General features: G+C 50.9%; 1 protein-coding gene across 6 annotated transcripts in view; it reads left to right on the top strand.

Annotated features, from left to right (window-relative positions):
- Positions 1-17642, top strand: part of ERC1 (ELKS/RAB6-interacting/CAST family member 1) — a 393002-nt gene extending 375360 nt beyond the window's left edge. For all 6 annotated transcript variants that reach the window (XM_060024063.1, XM_060024061.1, XM_060024060.1 and 3 more), the window contains one exon: positions 12500-17642. In XM_060024063.1, coding sequence (XP_059880046.1) covers positions 12500-12637 — 138 coding nt within the window. In that variant the 3' untranslated portion in view covers positions 12638-17642. The remainder of the gene's footprint in view (positions 1-12499) is intronic.
- The last annotated feature ends 619 nt before the right edge of the window (positions 17643-18261 follow it).

Below are 18261 nucleotides of genomic sequence, written 5' to 3'. Positions count from 1 at the left end.
TGATACGTCAGATTCCTTCGGTGTTCTGCAAGGTTTTTACACAAGAGAGGAGTCCCCGTTCTTTTTTTCCCCCCCACCATTCTCTTGATTCTTGAAATTTAATGTATAGGAGGCCAATCAGCCCAATGTAAACCTCCTACTGGGTTTGGGGGGGGGGGTCTCTTCCCACTTTTATCTTTTGTAGCCATGTCTTCTGTCTCCTCCTCTGTTCACTCCCTTCCCTAACTCGTTCAGAGAAGGTATAACACCTATATCAAGACAGAACCTTTCTGGAAAGAGAGTAACCTGGGAGGTTGAATAGCACAAAGAAGAGCTCAGATTATCTCAGCCAGGGAAGAATACTTCAGGCAGGAACGCATCCAGCATTTTAGAAGTGTCTAGACCTAAGTAGGTTAGAAATTAAGACAGTATGTTAGTGACACCTGCAAGTACAAAACAGAATTATCAGCAAGCAGAAGTTTGTGCTGGTTTATGTGCAGATGACCGTCTAAACCTGGACTGTGGCGTCACGGTGCCCGGTTCCAGCGCCTGCTGTATCCAGGTGTTAGCAACCTGTGTTTTGGTCCCTAGATCCGTTGACCCCAGTTCACCTGGGTTCACTCCAGGTTGTTGACTCTCACAAAACCGTGACCGACACTAATCTTCAGAAGATGATAAGTGGCAGTGACATGCCGACTCTAAGAGGGCCGGTGGTTAGCCAGCAAGACCAGCTTTCTTGTAAAACTTGCCTCTGAGGCAAGAGAGATAGCCTCTTTTTCTCTCTGGAGCACTTGTGCATCTGGAGACAGCAGTTTGGTCCCTGACCGCTTGCTGTCAGGGCGTGAAGGACGAGCCCCAGGTTTCCTGGGGTGCACGCTCCATCAGCCTAAACTGCACCAGGCCCGTCACCTCGCCTCACTTTAAGGCTGGAGAGTTGAACTGCGGGTTCTGTTAGTTCCCTTCCAGGCTTTTGGTTCTCAGTTTTGGAATCGGCCTGCTTTTAGGTCTGGTAGTTCCGCTGTTGGATATTTTGTAGGGGAGGGGGTTGGTGTAGAAACTAAATTGTGTGCTTTGTCCTAGTACAGAGTCACGAAAAACCCCCTCTGCCTTATTTCCTTCGGGGCTAGGGGGTGGCCAGTACCACACTGCAGGACTTCCAGTGCCACAGCCGGGAAGCAGAGAAGCTCTTGGTTTGTTTTTATCTTTGTTTAGTTTTTAACCATTGAAAAATCTAGCTCCCCCAGGGCACATGGCAAGCATTCATTCAGTAACTGTTTAGGGAGCACCCCCTACGTGCCAGGCTTAACGTGCTCTTGGCACTACTGGGAAGTCATTTATGATTTTCATGCTTCGGGAGGCTTTAGTGCCGGGGCTTTCCTCCTGCCTTGCTACCTGTCGTGAGGTGAGGGAAGGAGAGGAGGAAGTTCCTTTATTTCACCAATTGAATCTTGAGGAAATTGCCGTGCAGAGGCCTGTTGCCATCAGTGGAACTGACTGTGGATCCCCTTGGTGGAATGGACTCTGGTTTTTATTGCATCGTTTTGTTCCAGATTCGTCATGGAGGAGCAATGGCACCTTGTTTACTTTTGGCCTAAGCAACAACAGTGTTTCCCTCTTTAGGAAGACAAGTCCAGACCCTGCCGGGCAGAGGGGTTCATTGCCAGGCAGGGAAGGGGGAGGGGAAGGCCCAGCAGCAACTTCACCGTCACCACCGCATCCGGTCATCTTGCAGAGTCCGGGCAGGGTGGCAGCTGCTTCAGGCTCTTAACAGTAGGCAGCTGGGGTGGGGGGAGACCTTGGGAAGGAAACTGGGAGATTCAAGCTGCAAGCTCGGACTTGAAATACAAGGAAGGGAGGGCCTTGGCGTTTTTCAAGGGCAACTTTCATTTTCCCTGTTACTAAATGCTAGAGGGATTCTACAGAGCAAAAAAGTGACCCAATTCCTGTAGAAAAGTAAATGAAATATTTACTGCCTGGGCATGAAATCTCCACCGTGCTGTCAGGTCCCTCTGACCATGTAAGTTTTATGTTTTATTCAGCAGATAATTATGACAAAATACATTGCAATTTATTCTAGTTGTTTGAAAATCCAAACTCGGGGTATTTCATGTCTTCATATCTCCTGGGTACATGTAGTTAAGCAGCCTGCTAACTGGGGCTGGGGACTGTAGCCCGGATCCGGCCAGGATAGAGGACCGCTTTGGCTTCACTGTCACTTCTGGAAGGCTCCAGTCATCATGTCCATTTACTGCTCAGACCTCATGGCCTCTGCGTCCTGGGACCTAGCTGTCAAAAACTTCAAGTTCAGATTCGTGTCTGATTTAACCAAACTGAGCATCTGTTGTGTAATTCCCCACCCACCACCAAACCAGCTGCAGAAACGAATTAATCTGAGTCACTACCAAGCACGACTGAATCTGTTCAGTCAGGTTTCTTGTAACCATCCCTCCTTTAAACCCATCCCTCCATCCTCCTCTCTCACCTCATCCTGTGTCTGTGAATAGAGAACTATTTGCCGTGAAATAAGGCTTTTTCTCTCCTTTAAGCCTGCCCTTTTTCACGGGTTTCTGTTCGCTCTCCCTTGGCCTTGACTCGGCTGTGGAGAGAGGCCGCCCCTGCCCTGAAACCCTGCCTTGTGCTGGCGGTGGCTGTTCTGGGCAGTTTCAGGTCTGCCAGCCCGTCCTCCGCTGTACCCCTGCCCCTCCGTCCCGCCCGGCTGTGTCCGGATCATCCTGCCACTGTCAGCTCTGCTCTCTGACAGCTGTCCTGACGTGGAAAGCAGGAAGGGAGCTGGAGTGGTCTCTCTCAGTCAGCCTTTCATGACGTGTTTTTGTGGAGTGTGGAGGTTGTGAGGTATCCTCTCTGAAATGCCTTCTTCCCTGGGCAGCGGTGGAGGCTGACATGCCCCGCCCCCCCGCCTTTCTGCCACACACCCTCCCCATGTGTGTTGCTTTGAGCGTCCAGATTGGGTTGCTGTTGCATTTGTGATTCTTGGCTGGGGTCCCTCTAGAAATCATATTACTACACTGAGGGCTGGAATAGCTACTAAGAACAGAATACATTATCATAACATTCAGCAGACAAAGCCAGGAAGTTCCTGCCAGAGGCCACCTTGGTATCCTGTGCTGTGCCGTATTCTGCCCTTTGAGAACGTCAGCCACGTGGGTGTCACCACGGATGCTACAAGCCCTGCACCGTCAGACGGTCTGGATTCGGAGATGCTTCAGGTTTACCTTCAGAAGCTCTTGGGAAAGCTATGGGTGTTTTCCCCCAGGATTAGCATCTGTTCCTTTAGTTCATTCTCCAGTTGTTTTTCGATTGTCTGCTATGTGCAGGTGGTTCTGCTAGGCAGCCTTGGTATGTAAAAAAGAATGCATTGAGGAGCTTGCTGAAGAGTTGGGGAATTGAACATGTAGCGAACTCTTGAAACAGGAGCCAAAATGAATACTTCAGCAGTGTTCACCTCTGAAAAGGGATGTCTCCACAGACAGAAGGGGCGAATGATCTCCACCAGGAAGAATAAGTTAGATGGGGAAGAGGGAGGTGTAGGAGGTAAGATTGTCCTCACCCCAGGGTGAGGGAACCTCATCAGAGTGAAAGCAAAGGCAGAGGGTGGCACGGACATACCAGGAGATGAAACTGGAAAAGTAGGATGGGGCTGGAGGGTGGCTGCCATGCCAAAGAGATTGGACTCTGTTGTAGGTAGGAAATCACTTAAGATCTTGGAAGAGGAGTGAACCTAATCCAACCTGTTTTAGAAAGATTACTCCTACAAACCAAGGTTGAAATGACTGTGAAGCTATTGCAATAAGCAAAAGATGCTGAGATATGAGAGCCTGTTAGGGCTGTGACCAGGAGATCAGCAAGGAAGAAACTAAACCGAAAGAAACATGGCCTGGAAAGGGCGTTAACAGGAATTTCACAGAAGATGAAAGGACCAGTAAATATATTTTTAAATGTGTCGCCTCTATTTTTGGCTTCACCACAAATGAAAAGAACTACAAAGAACTGCAAACGAAAGCAGCCCTGTCATATTGGCAAGGTTGGGGTGTGTGTGTGACCCCGGTGGACCGGGAGGCTGGGAAATGGTCACCCTTATTTGTTGACTGAAAATTAGTACAACTGTCCTGAACAGTTTGGTAACATGTCAAAAACTTTAAAAAGGTGTATACCCTTTGACCCAGGAATTCTAAGAAAACAGTCATAGATATGCAAAGGTTTATGTACAGAAAATTTCAACACGTTAATATTTATAGTAGTGAAAAGCTGAAAACAAACTACATTTCTAATAATGGAATTAGTTAAATAAATTATAATACATCCATTAAAAGGATTACAGTGGGGCTTCCCTGGTGGCGCAGTGGTTGGGAGTCCGCCTGCCGATGCAGGGGACGCGGGTTCGTGCCCCGGTCCGGAAGGATCCCACATGCCGCAGAGCAACTAAGCCCGCGCACAAGGACTACTGAGCCTGCGCGTCCGGAGCCTGTGCTCCGCAATGGGAGAGGCCACGACAGTGAGAGGCCCGCGTGCCGAAAAAGAAAAAAAAAAGAAAAGAAAGGATTACAGTGCAGCCCATTTAAAAATTAGGTTTTAGAAGAACACTTAATCACATGAAAAGCTATTTTTAGTCATTATTAAGTGAAAAGAACAGTTTATTAAACAGTATGAACACTATGAATTGATGTATAAGTGAAACATTCACAAGAAAGTGTTTATCAGGCATTTGCATGTTAGTCTGAAGCTCGGGAGAAAGAAGGGAGCTACACTTATACATACCTTGCAAATGGTTAAATTTAGGTCATATGAGGGTTATTATACTGTTTGGTTTTGTATATGTGTGCAGTTCTCTGCTAAATTAAAAAGTCTTACAAAACCCACCTGAAAAGAAATAATTAAGTTGGCAAAGAAAGTAGATTAACTGTGCTGGTTCACTAAAGCACGTAGAGCAGACCCGGCCGGGATCCATGTCCAGTAGGTTAGTTGCTATGATTATTGAACTTCATGGAGCGAGGATGGACAGGGTGACCCAAGGCAACAGAGGACAGTCTCCGTAGGCCTCAGGGAACCCCTGCGTGTCGGGCAGGAAGCAGAAAGGGGAGGAACAGCCGCAGGACAGGGAAGAAACACACAGATGGACTAACAGACAGGTAGAGGAGAGCCAGGAAGCCCGGGAGGGAGAGTCCGGAGCAGGTGTCCCCAGGGCCAAGTGTCCAGGGGGGCTTGTGTTGGACGAAGACCAGCGACCGACAGGTTGTGCTGTTAGGGGATCCCTGAGGTTCGGTTTGGTTTGGAGTCTTAGGTTTGGAGGTGTGACACCTACACAGCATACTACATGAGTCATATGTGTACAAGCCTGTGAGTTTACACGCCCGTGGAACGAGCACCGGGCACGAGAGGCAGAGCTGCTTTCCGGCCACAACTGCAGCCTCCCAGAGCAGCCCGCCTGCAGCACCACAGGCTGGTTTTGCCCATTTCTAAGCTTTATATGCCCAGACTCACCCAGCCTGAGCTCTGCTGTCCGGCTTCCGTTCAGCACCACGTTGTGCGTGGGTGTGGTTCATCCGTTCTCACCGCTGACACTCCGCTGCGTGAATATCCAGTTTATCATTCGGTTGTTGAGGGACGTTCGGGTCACTCCCAGGACTGGGCTTGTCCTCTGTTCTGTTCCTGTGGTCTCTGTGTCTGTTCTTGTGCCAGTCGCAAGCTGTGTTAGTAACGGGAGCTTTGTGTTGTAGCGAGATTTCTCCACGATCGTTCTCCAGGATCGCTCGGGCTGCTCTGGGCTCTGCATTTCCTCTCACACTCTGAGTCAGCGTGTCAGTTACACACACACACCTGCCGGGGTTGTGATTTGAATTACGCTGAATCCATGGGTAGTTAGGGCAGAACTAACAGTTTTATGATACTGAGTCTTCCAATCTGTCATCACGTCTCCCTCCATTTAAGAGCTGTGTTACTTCTCCAAATAATGTCGTGTGGTTTTCAGCGTAGAAGTCTTAGTTTAGCAGACTTTGGAGAGAGCAGTTTTGGTGAAATGGCAAAAACTAAATTCTGAGATGTTAAGGAGGGAAATGAGAAACAGAGGTAGCAAATGTAGACTGTTCTTTGAGATGTTTGATGGTGAAAGAAAGGAAAATTGGTCTAGCCTGTGAGAAGCAGACTCAGAAAGTTTGGGGTGAGAGTGCCCTCTGAGGCTGTGGTCGAAGATCGGGGAGCGCAGAGGTTGGAAACAGAGTTAGTTGACAGCACAGAGACGTGGGAGGTGGTCAGGGTAGCCTGGAGAAGGAGGCAGAACAGCAGTGTCGTGGGGTCGTTTTGAGGTAGGCTGTGTCAGGCCTGCGTTACCCTAGTAATGAGTCCTCAGGCTCGCAGCTGCTGGCACCGGGAGCCGTCCTGAGCCGTGCCCTTTGCCACTGACAGCAGCAGGCCCACGTGCAGGACGCTGCCCTCCCGGTCATCCTGACCCACACGTCCAAGCCCCTGTTTCTTTTAGCAGAGCCTGTATTCTGTTTTCTCTATTGGAGGCACATACTTGTACATCTCTTACTACAAGAGTCCGTTCCTCCAGAGCATCTTAGTTCACTTAAGGTTGAATGGAAAGAGGCCCAAGACACTTGAGGAAGGTTTTGTGTTAGATATTCTGTATATGGAGGAAACGGAGATGCTGAGGTCTGGGATTTAATGCTTACATAACAGAAGGAGCTTGCGGGATTCGTGGGAACAAGTTTGTTTTGAAGTTTAGTGGAAATTAATGTACTTGGAGATGTTTTTAGGGTTGTTGCTGTTTGTCTTTAGATGCAAAGCTTTCAGTACATACAGGGAAGATTGCATCTGTATCTAGCAGGGAGATTGTGTAAACCTACATGCTACGTATAATTATAATGTTTTTAAGAAAGTAAACAAGAAGACAGTGTTTTTCACTGTAGTACTTGCGGTGGTGGAACTGACCTGCCAGTATTAGAAAGCAGAGAGTAGGATACAGAAGATCTCGTTGGATTACTCAGTCATATTTATATCCACCAAATTTGGATTTGTAGCTTTAACGAGGAAGGGAAGAGGGGCAGAGGAGGATATAATTCATTGTGGCTAAGATGTAATAAGCATTTTCATTAAATCCCGGATATCACATGTGTGCGCGTTTTGGGAAATTCTTTCCTGGTGTCAAGTCCAAGGGGCCCTTTCTTTGCGGGGGGGGTGAGGGATGGATAGGCAGACCTGAGGGTGGGAGCAGGGGTGGGGACAGGAATATCTTGAGTGAGATCTGAGAAATTAAGTTTCAGAAGCTGGAATATACCTTTCCCAGTTCATCCATGGGACCTGCCACGTCTGAAACCATGCAGAAGCTTCCGTTTTTACACGCGCTGCACATGCTAATGAAACAGTTTAAAATCACGAGGTACTCATCCATCTCGAGATTTGTTTTCCCACCTGTGCTGTGTGATACAGCTGTCCAGAGCTGCTCCTTTGGTTTCTTCACATTGCCTTTCTTTCCTAAGTTGTCTGAAGGTTTAACCACATGTTCCCGACACATTCTGTGCTCCTCGGACTTCAGGATGACTAAAGTTTTGCATTTCAAAGTCAAAACAAAAATCCTCCTTTAAAAAGTAATTCCAGTTTCACAAGAAAGGCTGATCTTTGAGAGTTCTTTTCAAGACAGGAACTTTTCGCATATGATGGATCAAGTGCCAGTGAGGTCTCTCCCTGCTCAGCCGTGCCCACGTTTAATGCTGCTTCCAGATAAAGTGCAAACCAGCCGTAACCCCTGGAGACAGGAAGGCCTGCGGGATGGAGAGCAGCTCCCACCAATGAAGGAACACTGCCTTCTCCAAACTTCTGATTCTTCTGACCCTCTCTGTGTTTAAACACCTTTTCCCAGGCAGACCATTCATTAGATGTTGGAAAAACCATAGCCTTATGGTCGACCTCTGCTTTTTTCCCCTGGTCTTCTTCCATCACTTCTGGCTCAGCGTCCTCCTCCAGTGCCGTCACCCTTCCCACTTCTGCTTAACCCCTTATGTTTGTGGGTCATAATCACATTCCCGCTCTCGGTCTCCGCTCCTCCAAGTCTCCTGTTTATTTCCTCTAACCCTGCGTCTTAGCTGTACCTGCCATCGTTCTCTTAACTTACGCCAGTTTGTCTCCGCTGTTCTGGTAAAGAGGTGCTCACCTCACTGAGAGCGTGGAGTGGCCTGGGGGGTCCTGGGGGCAGTGCCTGCGCCTGGCCAGCCTGGGGACACCTGGCGTTGCTTCTGCAGAGACCCAAACCTCGGGGACCAGCCAAGCGCATCTCCTCCTCCGTGCCTGGTCAGCTCTTACTGTTTGTCTGTTTGGAATGACCCTTTTTTCTGTCTTCTAACATCTACTGCCAACTCCGCTTTCTACCCAAGCTGAAGGCTGTAGCGCTCATTCATTCCTCTCTGTGGCCTTTACAGCACTTTGCATGCAGGACTCAGGCAGTATGCTTTCACAGTTTTTTTGAGGTATAATTCACACATCATACAATCCACCCGTTTACAGCGTACAATGTAATAGGGTTAGTGTGTTCTCAGAATTGTGCGACCATTACCACAATCAGCTTTCTAACATTTTCATCATTCCCTCTGATCACCCCGTCCCACCCCAGCCCTGGGCAACCACTGATCTGCCTTCTAACTCTGGATTTGCCTTGTCTGGACATTTCATAAAAATGGAGTCGTACAGTGTGGTCTTCCGTGACTGTCTTCCTTCAGTCCAGATAATGTGTTCATGGTTTATGTTGTAGCATGTATCAGAACTGCCTTCCTTTTCATGGGCGAATCAATCAATACTTTTTGAATGAATGTTTTTACATTTCTATTTTTTATATAAATTTATTTTATTTATTTATGTATTTATTTTTGGCTGTGCTGGGTCTTCGTTTCTGCACGCGGGCTTTCTCTAGTTGCGGTGAGCGGGGCCTACTCTTCATTGTGGTGCGCGGGTTTCTTGTTGCGGTGGCTTCTCTTGTTGCGGAGCACGGGCTCTAGGCGTGTGGGCTCAGTAGTTGTGGCGCGCGGGCTCAGTAGTTGTGGCTCGCGGGCTCTAGAGCGCAGGCTCAGTAGTTGTGGCGCACAGGCTTAGCTGCTCCGCGGCATGTGGGATCTTCCTGGACCAGGGCTCGAACCCATGTCCCCTGCATTGGCAGGCAGATCCTTAACCACTGCGCCACCAGCGAAGCCCCAGTATAATTTTAAATTTAGATCTTTAGCCAGTTTTAAATTTATGTTTACGTATGACATGAGTAGGAATCTAACCACAGCTGGGCCCCGTTTTCCTAATACAATTCATTGGTTTCAAATGCATCTTGATCATATTCTAAATCCCACTGATCTAATTGTATCAGTGCAATGCTCTTCTAATTAGTGTGCTTTTATACTGTTTTATAATCTGGTAGGGCAAGTCCTACACCATTTTTCTTCCTTTAAAATGTTTTCTTGGCTCTTTTTATATATTTACACTTGAGGATAAATTGTAGAATCAGTTACCAAGGTTCAAAAAGAGCCTTTGGGATTTGGTTTGGAAATGTATTTAGAGTATATTTTTAGGTGAAAACAAAATCAGCTTATATATAGTCTATATAATATCATTGCCATTTTGTTTCTAAAATTACATGTATGTATAATAAAACAAAGTCTCAAGGAATATATGACTATATATAGAAGTGGTTATCTCCTGATGCTAATATTATAGGTGATTTGGGGGGGGGGGTGCCTTTTTTTTCTAAATTTTCTACAATGCATGTGTAATACTTTTTAAATCAGAAAAATAAAACCCTTGAAAAAATGTTGTTAAACTAAAATATATTCATTAGTAACTTCATGATTATCAACTTAACAGAACCCTAATTAGAATAAAAAATATTTCATGGGCAATAGCTACATGACTTGTGAAGATTCCTGGCTCAGAATATAAACCAAAGTTGTCCAGAGAATTCCTGGGAAGGATTAAGGTAAGAAACTGAAGCAGTACAACCTCATAACCTCCTCACTTACTTCAGCTGGTTGAAGAGACCTGAGAGCTGCAGCATTTTCACCGAGCAGTATTTCTGGGTTACGGCCTATGCGGCCGTGTTCATAAGGCCCCTTGCCTCTCTGGTTTCCCCGTTTCAGAGACTCTTATTCATATGATGCAGCCAGAGCTTGAGGTACACCAAGCCTTCGTGTGGTCTGAATCTGGCCCTTGCACGTCCTGGTCTTTTAGCAACGTTTAGCAGAAAGAAGATTGCCAAATCTGTTCCCAGCTCTTTGCTATATTGATGTTTGAAAAAGCAGCATAGTCATTCTTGGCTCAGAGCATCTAGGTTCTGTCAACAGTGTAATTGAAACTTGGATTCTTTTTGCATTTTAATCTACATGCTCTTTTCTGGGTAATCTTATCTGTTTAATAAAAACAACGGTAATAATAATGACAACAACATCTAACGTTTCCCAAGTATTTTCTGTGTGTCTGGCATTGTACTGTACTTTATATGAATATCTCATTTTTTTATATGTATATCTATTTTAGTTTTGGCTGTGTTGGGTCTTCGTTGCTGCGTGTGGGCTTTCTCTAGTTGCAGCGAGCGGGGGCTACTCTTTGTTGCGGTGTGCGGGCTTCTCACTGCGGTGGCTTCTTTTGTTGGCAGAGCACGGGCTCTAGGTGCGTGGGCTTCAGTAATTGTGGCTCACGGGCTCAGTAGTTGTGGCTCGTGGGCTTAATTGTTCCGCAGCATGTGGGATCTTCCCGGACCAGGACTCGAACCAGCGCCCCCAGGGAAGCCCCTAAACTCAATTTTTAATTTACTTCCTCTCCTAAAACCTGCTCTGCCTCCTGTATTTTCAGTCTTGTTTGTCTGACTCTCTGTTCTCTCTCACATAACCCTGCCTCCTGCCAGTCCTGCCTTTGGAGAATCTCCCACCCGCTTGGTCCCCCCCTGTTCCTAGGCCCACCTTAGGTTTAGTCCTGCTTCACTCTACCCGGGTTCGTGACAGTAACCTCCCTCGACGTGTCCCTCCTTCCACTCAGGCTGACATGCTTTATCTTCCCAGTGTCTTCTGAGAAAATGAAGGTGATCGCGTCACTCTTCTGTCTTAAAGGTCTAGGACTTGCTGCTGTTGTCGTCCTTGTTGTTCTAACCAGATGAAATCCGAACCCCACAGCTCTGTGTATGCTGCCTGGCCCCAGTCTGGCCCTTCAGCTTCACCTCTGTCGTTCTGCACCCAGCCCCCTACCTGATGCGTCAGCTGCAGGGGAGGCTCACTCTCCCGAGGTCTGCACCAAGCCCCAAGGTGGCTCTGCGCGTCTGCACTTGCTTTATTGCTCGACCGCCTCTTCTGTCTCTGATCTCCTGGACACACTCCTGTTCGGGAACATCTCGGCTTCCTCCAGGGTGAAGCGGACATCCTCCTGTCTCCCCCGAAGCGTGTTCAGGCCTCGGTCATGGCCCTTTCCCTGCTGGGTCATAATCGTCTGTGTGCGTGCAGATCCGTTCATCTTTCAGCACCTAGCACACAGTAGGCCCTCAGTACATGCTGGTTCGGTGCCTCAAGGAATGTCAGAGAGAGTGTTTAAAGCAATAGGAAATACACTTGTAAACAAACAGAGGACTAGACGCGTCTCTCTTTGGCTCAGTCAGCAAGGGAGTGGCACATGGCCGGTGGAGAAGCCTCCCTCAGGCAGGGACCAGGGTGCAAGACGAAGATCCTGCCTGATCACGCGTGTACCCCTCCCTGTCCTGGGCCTGTGAGTGATGGTGTCGCCCAGTGGGAGAATACTCGCAGAGTACGAGCCCTGGGGTGGGAGCGCAGCTCTGCAGGTCACCCTCTCAGGGCCTTGGACCAGTCACTAACCTTCGTTTTCAGGAAGAGACATTTGATATTTACTTTTACACTTTCCTGATTGTTAGTTTTGACACAGGAAGACTTCACATAGAAACTGCCTCTTTTTTGTCATTTCTCTTTTCTTTTTTAGCTTTATTGAGCTAAGATTGACGAAATTGTAATATATTCAAGGTATACACCCTGATGGTGTGATGTACACAGACGTCATGAAGGGATTCTCCATCCTTTCGGTCGAGTTATCAACACATACATCATCTCACGATTTCCTTTTTTTCCGTATGAGAACACTTAAGTCCTGCTCTCTTAGCGGATTTCAAGACTGCAACACAGTGTTGTGGAGTCTAGTCATTGTGTTGTACCTTAGACCTCAGACCTCATTCATCTCATAACTGAAAGTCTGTCCCTTTCCCCACCCACTGCCGTTTCCACACCCCCAGCCCCTGGCAGCTACCGTTCTATTCTCTGTGTCTCTGAATTTGATTTGACTTTTTCCCCCCAGATTCCACATATAAGTGACACCACGCAGTATGTACCTTTCTCTGTCTGGCTTATTCCACTGAGCACAGTGCCCTCCAGTTTCATCCACGTTGTTGCAAATGTCATCTCTTTGTTGGTGAACAACAATTCTTAACTCAGTGCCAGTAGGGTTGTTTTATTTTTCCTGAATCCGTCTCTCCTTGCAGCTTCAGAACGAGTTAGAGAAGGGTGAGCGGGACAACTCAGAGCTACAGGAGTTTGCCAACGCCGTCTTGCAGCAGATAGCAGACCGCTGCCCCGACATCCTGGAGCAGGTGGTCAGCGCCCTGGAAGAGTCTTCGTGACCGTCTCCGTGGGGAGCGGCCAGCCCAGTACCGTAGCCCGCTCGATGAGCCCAGGAGCCGAGGAGGGAGAAGCACGAGGAGGGGGAGCTCAGACAGCTCTTGGCAGCAGGCACACACTCCAGACTCTGCCCTGTCTCGGTTAGTCCCGCGAGTGTGGCTCCAGCACCGTTTCTGCGTCTGTCCTCCTGTCTTCCACTGTCGTCTCTGCGCGAATTGTCCTGCTGTCCAGGGCGGGTGAGGGGCCGAGCCTCCGTGGAGAGCTGCCATCCAGCCATCGGCAGCGACACCGTGGACGCGGGCGGCCGTGCCCTGACAGAGGGACACGGGGCAGAGCCCTCCTCCCTTCTGTCCGTGGCGTGAGAACTAGGTCTGGGCTCTGCAGAGCTCAGCTCACCGAGAGACGCCTTCCCTGCAGACCAGGGCGCCGCATGTTCTAATGTCACAACAGGTGCTTTCTCGTAAAAGGGTAAAAAAGACAAAAAATCTCAAAAAGAGTATTAACAAAGGAGACGGCGGGGAGAGAGAACAGGGACAGAGAGCCGACCGGCTCTTCTCTTTCCCATCCGTCCTGGTTACTCTCCACCAGGGCCGTCTGTGCGGGACTGCGGGCAGGCTGCGCCGGGGCTTGGAGATCCTGGCCTCCGTGCCGCCCTGGTGCCTGCACTTCTCCTAGCCTCTGGGGCAAGTCCCTCTTGTTGAGGACCTTGGTGTGTCAGATCACATCTGTCACTGAAAGAGAAGAGGGCAGTGTGGTCACCCCCGCAGCTCTGCTTCTGTGGAAGGCGACCGGTCCTCGGGGTCAGGCCGGCTTCTCCCAGACACCTCCCTCGTCAGCAGTCTAGGCCCCAAAGCGTGCTTCTGCCTCACCCCACCGCCCGTGCTCCACGCTCAGGCGGCCCAGCCTCCCCCCTTCAGCTTTCCTGCTGAACCAGAGCTTCTGCTTCGGATGAGTGTTTCTCTTCCCACGCGCATCCCTTCCCCCTTTCTTGCATTCGGATAATCGCTATGAAGTGCCTCCTGTGTGCAAGCCGCTGTCGGGCACCCATCCTGGAAGAAAGCCTGTCTGCGGGGGGCGAGGGCAGTCGAGGATTCTGTGAGACCCACCTGGTCCAGTCAGAGGGGCACCCATCCTGGAAGAAAGCCTGTCTGCGGGGAGCGAGGGCAGTCGAGGATTCTGTGAGACCCACCTGGTCAAGTCAGAGCAGTAAGAGGCACACCCTTCCCCTCCCCCATCTTAGTAGAAGGTATCTCTTCCAGGAAAATCTTCCACAGATCAGCATTTCTCGTTATAATGGAATTTATGGGTCTTGGGGGGCAGAGAGCTGAGTCACTTACTCGCCTGCAGAATCCCATCTGGTGACTTGGGGTTCGGGGTTTTGTCCCCCTGAGAGAGTGTACTGTTTAATGGGCTGCAACGGTGGATGGTGTTTTCTCTAGACATCCAGGTGCACCTTGTCGAACTCAGCCAGGTCCATGTTGCAGAACAGAAAATTGACCCCAAAGTTGCAAATCCCGTGGAAGGTGTGGACGTCTTCCCCAGGCGTAGATAATGGCAGCCTTAAACATCAGGCAGCAGGAAGTAGATCACTTCACCCACCTCGGTAGCCCCTTGACCACCTCTCTGGCCAGACACCCACCAGACGCTCACATCCTGGTAAGAGTTGCTGGGCTCGATGGGTCTGTCTTGCGTTTTCTCCTTTCTCCTCCCCAAGTTCTCCGATGCTGCCTGTTAGGTCCTCACAGCCATCAGTCCTGTATCTTCCCGCCAGCGGCCTGTGACTGTACCATCAACTTATATGGTCACATCTCCAGCTGCCCCGACTCCCTGTGAGAAGCTGTCGAGTACTCCTTACCGAAGGTTTAAATGGACTCTGCTCGTAAATTTCTTACTGAGATGCTTCCTGATAGCCAGGCTGGCTGGAGAGGGGGTGCAGCGGAGGTTAGACAGCAAGTGGTGACCGTTTGTGGTCAATTACCTCAGTCCCGTTTGTTTACGGCACTGCCCATAAATCATGTAGAAAGCCCCCAGGATTTTAGGGCTGGAGTCCGGGAATCTCACACTGTCCACCACAGAGCAAGAACTGCAGTAGAAAGACACCCTCCCCGGGACCACAGCAAACAGGGAACAGGACCCAGAGGCCACGTGCAGAGCAGCGGCGGGCCTGGCCGGCTTCTCTCTAGCTGGTCTCCCGGGTCCCGCTGATTCCACGTCACCCATCAGATTCCACCCCTGCCACCTGCCCTCCTGCCTGCTCTCCTTCCTGTGGCTTCCCCTCCAGGGCCTTATGGGATTCCTCTGGGCAAGCGCTTCTGAGAAGAGCAGTTTCTGGGCAGACGCCATCTGTCTGTCTCTGAAGCGTAGCGGGACTCTCCTCGGTGCTTCTTGGGTGGTCGTCCTGGCATCTCAGATGGTTCTAGGGGCTGTTGGGTCCTGGATGAAAGTCGGCTCTGGCTAAAGTTTAATAGTGAACAAGGAGCTGCCTTTATACCACAGGCAAAGTTAACATAGTTTTTAGCATTTAGAGTGTCTTACGAAGTTTAGGTCATCCACTGAGCCAACATTTGCTAAATGCACGATTCCCATCACACGGGACCTGCCGTTCCGTGGCCTCTTCTGATATTCACGGTTTCACAAGTTCACGCAGCTGCTGCCGAGGATCTGTAACCTTGAAAACTCACTGCGGGTTACCGGTGATGCTCACCAAACTCCGCCATCCCATTGGCAAGTCTCGTTCCCCTTAGCACCTGCAGCTCTGTACCCAGATCGAAGTCATCATGAAGGGGGAAGCAAGAGGGAGAGTGGGTGGCATCCGCCCTGGGGCTCAGGACAGAAGGAGGACAGTGCGGCCGTGTCCTCTTCCCGTGTTCCTCCATCCCAAGCATTCACTGAGCTCTTGATGCAGTGTCTGGACTGAGATTTGCAAGGACTTGGATACCGTTTGAAATGGAAAAGATTTTAAGTGGGCTTTAACACGTGAAGAAATGGGAACGGGAATCCCCAAATCCACCTCGGCTCTAACCTTGACCGTATACCTTACCATCCGAAGGCGCCTCTCTTCCTGACACTTGGGCTTTAGAAATACTAGTGAAGCAGACGGGACCCGAGGCACCTCCAGGGTGGTTGGAGGCGACGGGGCTCGGCCCTGTGTGTCCATAAAGGCCTGTGGGGTTCCCGCAGGAGCCACCGGCTCACCTGCTCCTCAGAGGGAGAGGAGAAGAGGAAGTCGTCTCCAAGTTTTGGGCGATGGCTGGTGGTCAGGATCGGCGTTGGGATTGGCTGCTGGAGCCCTGCTGATCCCGCCCGCGCGCCCTCCTGTGGCGCCCACTGTGTAAGCACAGGCCCACGGGTGGCCTCGGGGCCGTTGAGGCAAGAGCAGCGGAGGAGGGCGTGGCCATGCAGACGTGGCCCTCGAGTGGTTTTTCCCGAGTCCCCTCGGACCCTGCGTCCCGCCCCCGCAGCTTCGTCTCCCACCGGTGGGAGCCCAGGGCTGCGGGAGGGGAGGGGAGGGCGTGGGGGGCCGGGGGAGCGGGCAGCTGGGCCGAGCAGACCTGGGCCCGCCTGCACTGCCGGCCCCGGCTTCTTGGCAGGGACGCACCGTCAGATAAGTGTCTTCAGAGGAATCTGGTGTTTCCCCCACGTGAACTAAGGGAACATTTGGGCAAGAAGAAGACATCCAGGGGAATCCTTCTGAACAAAATGGCTGCCTTACTCTTTTTAAGCAAAAACTTTCCAAACTTTTTAGTGTCAAAACTGTAACCAAGTGTCTCCTGGGTTTTTCCAACGTGTTTGGCGAGTGCTGTGACCCTGTTGTAGGTATTTCTCTTCCTGACTCTTGGGGGAGAGGTGGTTTTAGGGATTGATTTGGGGGGAGTGGTTTTTTGTCCCACACCCACCTCCTCTTTTGTTTCTCTGCTTGTCGATGTTGTCTGTGTGGTTCAGAGAATTGGGGCGGTTACCTTGTGTCCACTGTTGAGATTATTAAGATATTACAAAGTAGTTGTAGGACTGAAAAATTAAAGAGCTGTGTTTTAAAAAATCCCTCCAATATCATGTTAATAAAGGAATTCAAGCTATGGGGCAGCCAGGCTCCTTCCATCCCCCCGAGTTGGCTGGGATGGCAGCTGAGCTGGCCTCTGGGGAAACACGGTGGCCATGGTCCAGGCAGGCGACCACCCAGGGAAGGAGGCAACCGCTGAGTTAGGGGAACAGGCTCCTGGGCCCTGGTTTGCCCGTCCACCTTCAGGACCTCTGCGGGGTGTTTCCAGATCTGTGAGCCCACACTGGCCGCAGCCCCGTGTGCCGGATGCTGTGTGGTCACTTGGGCCTGGCGCCGGACCTCTTCCTGCCCACTTGGTGCTATATCGTCCCGTGGCCCATCCAAGACGGGCCGAGCCCCGGCCAGCCTGGAGCCTATGATCTGGATGGGGGAGTCCTCCTCAGAGCCCAGTTCCTTTGGCTTCAGTTCCTGGATCCTTTCCCTGAAAGCTTTTTAGAGCCCAGGTCTCCCAGGCCCAGGCCATCCGTCTGGGCCCTAGCAGTGGCCTGGCCAGGAAAGGAGGTGGCCCCTGCCAGAGCCAGAGAGCCCCCCCGGGCTGGGGCAGCCCCCCACCCTCCCACAGCAGTATTGTGCTCTCCACCTCGGCACGGCGGACCCCTGAGGGCGGCCCGGGGCCTCCGAGCCCAGTGGGTGTGCAGCGGGCTCCCGCTGCTCCAGAGGGAGAGCTGCCCTTTGATGAGGCCCCAGGGCGCCGGGCACTGACCCCCTGTAGCTTGAGTTCCTTCTGGCAGCAGTAGCTGCTGAGGGGTGGGGTCTGTGAGCGAACGCACCGCTGCCTCCAGCTGTGCACCTGCCCCGTCGTGCGGCTGACACGATCATGACGTTACAGAGAAACTGAGTTAGAGTCGGATTTGCCTTGATAATTATTGTAAACACTTTGTTCGTTTTTTTTCTTTTTTATTCACAAACTAAATCCATCAGGAAATTATAAAGTTATTTAAAAATCATGTGCTGTGTCTTTCTTTGAGCCTCATGCAGTCTGCTCATCCAAGTGGAATGTGTCCTCAGATGCTTTGCAAAGCAGGAGAGGCCCGCGGTCCCCACGAGGTCAGCCCCACTCGGGGTACCAGGGATGCAGGGATGCCCGGGTCAGGGGAGGGAGGAAGAGTGGACAGCACCCTGGCCCTGACGCGGAGAAGGGGGCGCCCCTCTGGGTGCCCACCTGGACTCCAGCTTGGCAACCCCCTCGTTGTGTTTCACAGTCCGCACACCAAGGCCCAAGCCCCTGTCCCCGATTCAGCGCTAACGGTTCCAGGGCTTAGAACAAGTGCCCACGGGGCGGGCGCGGCTTCAGAGGGTCTGGTTCAGGGGGTGCTGGAGCTCCCCTGGGACGTGCACCCACGTGTAGACTCAGAGGCGTGAGCTGCGTCAGCCGACAGAAGGCGGGTGCCAGGAGGACCAGGCCGCCGAGCCGTCTGCTCAGGAAATCTCCAGCCCTGGCATTTGCCTTGGGCCTGGTGCGCAGGGAGAAATTATTCTGGGCGCTCTGGTGAGAGCTGGTTTTCTGCTTCGCTTGTTTCTGTCTCCCACGCGGGGCTGGCCTGCTCTCGTGCGGGTCCTGCTGGC

Source organism: Delphinus delphis, chromosome 11 (assembly GCF_949987515.2).
Source record: "Delphinus delphis chromosome 11, mDelDel1.2, whole genome shotgun sequence".
Classification (NCBI taxonomy): domain Eukaryota; kingdom Metazoa; phylum Chordata; class Mammalia; order Artiodactyla; family Delphinidae; genus Delphinus; species Delphinus delphis.
The sequence above is the reverse complement of the archived record's forward strand: the minus strand, read 5'-3'. Positions and strand labels throughout refer to the sequence as shown.